Genomic DNA, 6,278 nt, shown 5'->3' with positions numbered 1-6,278 from the left:
GGTCTGGGACCTGGCCACCCCAAAATCGTACTAGAGAGAGAAAAACTCAAGAATTTGTTGGACATTCAGCTGCATTGCTAAATGTCTTGGTGTTTCAAGAAGAACAATCTACAGGAGGATGCAAGAATTTGACTTGTCTGTGAGAGGAACATACAGCACAATGAATGACCAAGAGCTGGACAACATCATATCGGCTATCAAAAATCAGATGCCAAATGCTGGCTATCGAATGGTTCAAGGACATTTGGTTTCTATGAGACCCATAGAGACCCGTGTTCAGTGGTGGAGAATGATGGCCTCCATGCATCGAGTTGATGCTGTAGGGATCTTCAAACGGATCACAGAACTAGGCTGTGTTGTGCGAAGAAGCTACTCGGTGCGAGGCCCTCTCTCCCTGGTCCACATAGACACAAATCACAAGCTAATAAGGTAAAATACCCACTTATATAGCTCTAACACAAGTTGGGCAGAAAGATGCACGTTATACTTTAAATCTGCTTTAATCAACCTTATCTGATAGGTCTTTCAGTGTATTTATAATATTTTAAAAAGCACTTGATAGAGTAATATTAAGTAAAAGGAATACAGGATGTGTAACAAAACCAGTAATATTGTTAATTGTAAATTTTCTTGAGCAATTATTTACACTTTGTATATCGATATTTTCCATGATAACAAGCCTATCAACACATAATATGTTAAGTGCTCCAGAAAACTTTAAAAAAAAAATCATGACAAGAGAACTAAAATATTTAGTCTCATTGAACTTATAAACATATAAAAATGTTGGTATTATTTTCAGCACACCTGACAAGTGTCCAGTTTAAGTCAGTGGCAAGTGTGCATACTGAAAAATGTATTTTCAATGTCTTACATGTTCTGCAAATCAAGCCTTAGTGAGATTGTTTTCCCTCTGAAACAGGTACAATGTTGTGATCTTTGGTGGAGTGGATGGCTACTCAAGGAAGGTAAAATTTTAACTGTTATGTAGAATATTTGGTAGTTTTGAAATGAGAGCTTTATTAGGTTATTTTTTATGAACATCAATTATTCAGCAAGCCAACATAGTGGACGATTTGCAATTTTTTTTTTAAATTTATAATCAGTTCTTTACAAAAAAAGGTTCAACTAAAAGGCCATTTTCATTTTTTGATAAGTACTACCAATATTGATGTATAGACTACTCAAGCTTTGAATTATGGTTATGAACATAGAACCGTACAATATTCCTTGAACACTTATTATGAAACTGCATTATTAACTGAAAAACTATACATGATCTGAAACCAGATCTTTAATTTTCCATTTGTTTTTACTGCAGGTCCTGTACTTGGATGCAGCAACTAACAACAGGGCAAAAACTGCATTCTCATTTTTCCTGAGATCAGCCCAGCTTCACGGCTTGCCATCAAGGTTTTATGCCCTAATTTAATTTATATGCTAGCAACAAGTTTCATTAAAGAAAACTTTAAAAATTCCTTAAAAATGTATTTTTATCATAGGGTTAGGGCAGATCAAGGAGTAGAAAACCTGGACATTGCACATTTCATGTTTGCCACAAGAGGAACAGGGAGAGCGAGTTTCATATCTGGAAAGAGTGTCCACAATCAGAGGTTAGTCTTTTGATGTTTTTTATATTATTATTGACTGCATGGGTAGATTGTTGTAGCAGTTCTGATATTGATTTGAAGCATGAAATACCTGAAATCCAAATTCAAATGTATTTACAGAGTAGAACGACTTTGGCGTGATGTCTGGATTGCAGTCACTAGCAAGTACCATGATATTCTTCACTCACTCGAGGAGGATGGCCTGCTTGACATTTCAGATGTCATTCATCTCTTTGGTGTCCACTACATCTTTGTCCCTCGACTCCGAGCAGATCTTGTCACCTTTGTTGGAGGATGGAATAATCATCCCCTCAGGACAGAAGGTGGTCTCACTCCTGAACAGCTCTGGTGTATGGGACATCTACAAGAGCTGGACGAGGGCGAGAGACTTGAGGTACCAGATCATAATCTGATTTTTTTTTTTATTTGTATAAATGTTGAATTTCAAAATTTTAGTTAGCAGTTAACTCTGCTCTTCTGAAATTAACAAATTAAACACTTGTAGCACATCTGGGAGATGCTTCTGGTGATTTTATACATTCTTGCTTATCAATTACCACTAATCTAAATTACAGTAAGAAGAACATGAAAACAAAGGCATTCTTTTTAAATTGTTGTATTTAATGGAAAAAACGCTTACACAAAATAACATTCCTCCCAAAAGTACCTATTCTGGAATAATGACCATTATATATGTTTGTGGATTTGAAGGAGCTTCAGGATCCAGGCATTGACTGGGAGAGTGCTGTACTGCAAGAAGAATCTAACAGCACAGTTGTGGTTCCTGAAGTTGAATGCCCACTGGATGAGGAAACCCTGGAGGGACTTCAGAGAACTATTAATCCCTTGGAACATTCTGAGTCACACGGTCGTGACCTGTACATACAATTCTTGCTACAGGTGTCAAACCAACAGTGACACTTAACATGGATGTGAAAGTCAACGTTCTTTTAAGTTCTCAAATACTGGATTTCTTTGCTAAAACATTCAGATTACAAGTAGACAAGCAAACAAAGCACTTGCTTATTATCTATCAACGTAGGACCCTACACAAAGTTTTGAAGTCTTGTCATTTTCATGAAATGGCTACGAACATCTTAACAGCTAATGTTTAGAAACATTTTTACTCATTTAGTTTCCAAATTACAAGACAACAATGTGTTAAACTCTGTGGAATCCACCACCATATTTAACTGCGGCACTCATTATGGCTTTAAACACTGTGTAAGTGTCCAGATGCTGCACTGGAAAAGTCACAGTACAAGTGCATGCACTCACAACTGGGTAACAAATGGAGTGATCTCCCAGCCGCTCCTTACATTCGTGGTCAAACTTGCATGTTATTTTGAAATGTCTCTTTTCATCAGGAAGGATGGGAACATGGGACTGGCCGGTCATCCACTGGAGCACATGGTGGACAGCAAGAGACTCTGATTTTTCACCACCTGCACCGCCTGTGTTTCCATCTGTGATGTTTGAAAAAGTTTCTGAAGTCTTTTCTAAATAAAAAGCAATCTGGATTACAATGTTTTAAATTAACAACTAAGAATACTTTCTAGTGCCCTGCATGTTAAAGCAAAAATATTTAACAGATGCATACGGTATATATACAATACTATAGGTATATACAGCTAATACTATATAGTACCTGATACTTCAATCTCCTGCAAGAAACCTTGCAAAAAATGTATGATCTTCCTCTCAGTTCTCTCCCTAGATGTCCCCTTTTCACTGAAATGTGGTTGGCAGCTCATCATAATGAAATCAGCGTCTGGCTGTAAATAAGGAAATAAAGTAGATTATATTATAGATATATTGTTCATTCAAAACTAAAATAAATACAGGATAACTACAGTACAGATAAGTGGACTGTCTTTGGATCAGACTGAAGCTGCTATGTTAATACTTACTTTGAGGATTTTCCCAGGAACGAACAAACAAACTGTGGCAAGCTTCAGGATTTACAGCCATCAGGTTCACAAGACCATACAGTTCCATGCCCTTTCGGAGCTGCTGTAGCATTGGAATCAGTCTTGTTGAAGAGTGTAAGACAATGGCACTTAAAAAAAACAAACAAAAAAAACAAAATGAAAAACTAGTTGGGGATGGGGGGGTGGGATAATGATCTCTCTGATTTTTTCTCCCTTACCGGATCATGCTTTCCTTACTATCCATCTTTATCTGGTTTGTGTATCCACAGCTGACAATTTCATCAGCCCACATCATCAGAGACTGTATGTCTGCTGCATCTTCAACCTGGAAATGTATAATGTGAAAGAGGAAATACAGAAGGTTAAAAGTGTTTAAAAACACCATACTCATTATATATCATGTGCCAGAGCTAAACCAGGTGCTCACTTTGCAGATGAGCAGGGAAGATTCCACATCTGCAACGTCCTCCTTAGACAGACAGCTGAAATCAACCTCTCCTGAGCAGAGGAAATTGTAGCACCATTCTTTGAAAAAGGCAGGAGATGGGCCTCCTTGGGCGAGGCTGACTGCAATTATTTCACCAACAGTTCTGTGTAGACAAATGATTATAATTCATTTTCAGGTAACATTTACAAAAATATCGGATGCGTATTAAATGTAATACACAAAGCTCGTATGTAACCAACCTGAAGTTTTCATTATCAAGATCGGTCAGAGAATACTTGGGGTTTTTGCCCTTCTTCTCAGGTCCTTCAAAGAATCTGCTTTCAATACCTGAAATCATGTCTTTCATACAAAAAATATCCGCATTTTTAAGTTATCCATTATTTATTGACACTAGGACAAAACAGGTAATAGGCAACTCACCACTCAAAAACTCTTTCCTAAGTGCTCCTGTATCCACGCCTGCCTCTCCAATGAAAACCACCCTAAGAACACTGGTGGGAGATGCAGCTTTCTTTCTCTGCCACTGGAGAATGCCTCTGTCTGGAAGGTCTTCTCTGTCCACACACAACTTAAATTCTGTTGTGGTGTCGACTTGTTGTTCAAGGCAACGCAATACATCTGCCACGCTTAACAAAAACAGGGTAGAAAACATCCTAAGTTCTCAAAGAAAAATAATCATCTTTAGATTAAAAGAGGCTACCACATTAAACGTGATTAGAAATTATTGCAGCATGTTCTGTGCAACAACCTTTAACAATAATTTAAAGTAGTGTGATCATAAAATGTTTTATATGAAATTAAACCCCAGTTATTGTGTAAAAGATCTTACACATAATTTTAACAAATGGTTCTGCGTAATAGTGTGTATATGAACTATAATAGAGCAAAAAGTACCTGTCTGTTGTGCATACTGAAGTTTGAGCTGGTGTCCCTGTAGTTTGGTCATTTTCTTCAGGCACCATGCATTGAAAGCTGTTGACAAAACAAAGTTAAAAAAAAAAAAAAAAAAAACTACATATGTTTGCGTGGACTGTTACTGATTAACATTTTTTCATAAAAGGCTGAAAAAAGATTACCTATCCCCACACAGACTCGCATGGACTGTGATCTCATCTTCAGGAAAATCCTTAGTGCATATTGGACAAATAACCTACAATTTCAAAAAAGGGGTACATGTTATGCATAGTGGGAGAAAGATCATTACCGATACAAAATTCATTGTAGTTACTATGGTTTTTAGTAATGTGCTAGGTTTACCTTGCATTTGCTTTTCACAATGCATAACTCCGATTCCTGCTGAATCAAAAAACAGTAATTGTGATACTATATTATTTAATCAAAATTGCTCATTTTGATTTCATCAAAATTGTCTCACCTCATCATCAGTCTCATCAGGAGAGAATTTTCCTTTGCACGTATTGATGTGTACTGCAAGCATCTGCAGAGGCATAACTTCATTACACTGGTAACATATCTTCTTTGGCATCTTTGAAAAGTGCTGTGAGTCGGGAGGTAGAGGAGATGTGTCTAATGTTTCCTGAAGAGGTACTATGTAAAAAGTGGATTTGCCACCTCCTGACACAGCTTTCAGTGTTTTGATAGAATATCCTTCTGTTTCAGGTGGAATTACAGTGAGCTTTCGTCGACCACCGCCACCTTTATTGACAGAAAGATAGCATAAACAATCAAGCAGCAAAAGTATCAACTACATAATCATAATGCAGTATGAGCATGCAAGAATGCCAAAAAAACACATAAAAACTGAATTAACAACAAACCTGTTGCCTTATGCAAGAGCCATCCTCCACAAAGATATTCCATTTTTGGAAAGGTTTCTTCCAGAAGTCTAGAAATCTTAGTTAAAAACACAGTTAAGCAGAATGGAACACTAAATGGACTGTGGCATATGATTCAGGCTAAATGCGTCTGCCAATGACTGATTTTAATACTGACTACACAAACTTACCTCTGCATGGTCACCATCTTCTGGAAGAGACACTGTTTGTCTCCCCATGCCAGCTTGTAGGAGTTCAAGCTCCTCAGCTGGCAAAGGTGTGTAGGATGTGTTTTTTGACAGCAAATAAAAACTGAGGCCTGTGGTCTTACTGCCTGCCTTAACAAGCTGCTTAGTAGATGTTAAACATCTCTTTTTACCACGGCTCAAGTGTGATTTGAAATATCCTGGAAATGATCTGTGGGATGAAAATGCATGAGTTTAAAAAATGCAGTGTTGCATAACATAAGGGTTATTGTTTAATAAAGTTATTAAATATGACATCAGTCCTTAAT

At 37.2% G+C, this 6,278-nt stretch overlaps 2 protein-coding genes across 2 annotated transcripts; one reads left to right on the top strand and one right to left on the bottom strand.

The window, feature by feature from the left end:
• Nucleotides 1–277: 277 nt before the first annotated feature.
• On the top strand, nt 278–2,535 carry LOC146388775 (uncharacterized). Its single transcript, XM_084926288.1, has 6 exons — nt 278–429; nt 923–968; nt 1,322–1,413; nt 1,503–1,613; nt 1,731–2,004; nt 2,322–2,535. Exons 1-6 carry the CDS (start codon nt 290–292, stop codon nt 2,526–2,528), a joined length of 870 nt encoding a protein of 289 aa, XP_084782414.1. The 5' UTR covers nt 278–289; the 3' UTR covers nt 2,529–2,535.
• Nucleotides 2,536–2,771: 236 nt separating this feature from the next.
• LOC146388774 (uncharacterized) lies at nt 2,772–6,029 on the bottom strand. The gene is made up of 13 exons (XM_084924857.1): nt 5,956–6,029; nt 5,768–5,843; nt 5,365–5,645; nt 5,247–5,285; nt 5,066–5,139; nt 4,884–4,961; nt 4,410–4,615; nt 4,229–4,328; nt 3,969–4,131; nt 3,760–3,866; nt 3,521–3,669; nt 3,259–3,381; nt 2,772–3,109 (listed from the first exon to the last, which is right to left on the bottom strand). Exons 1-13 carry the CDS (start codon nt 6,001–6,003, stop codon nt 2,772–2,774), a joined length of 1,782 nt encoding a protein of 593 aa, XP_084780983.1. The 5' UTR covers nt 6,004–6,029.
• Nucleotides 6,030–6,278: the final 249 nt, after the last annotated feature.

The sequence above is a fragment of the Perissodus microlepis genome, chromosome 4 (genome assembly GCF_051167445.1).
Source record: "Perissodus microlepis isolate ML-2025 ecotype Zambia chromosome 4, ASM5116744v1, whole genome shotgun sequence".
Lineage (NCBI taxonomy): Eukaryota > Metazoa > Chordata > Actinopteri > Cichliformes > Cichlidae > Perissodus > Perissodus microlepis.
This window is presented reverse-complemented; position numbering and strand designations above follow the sequence as displayed.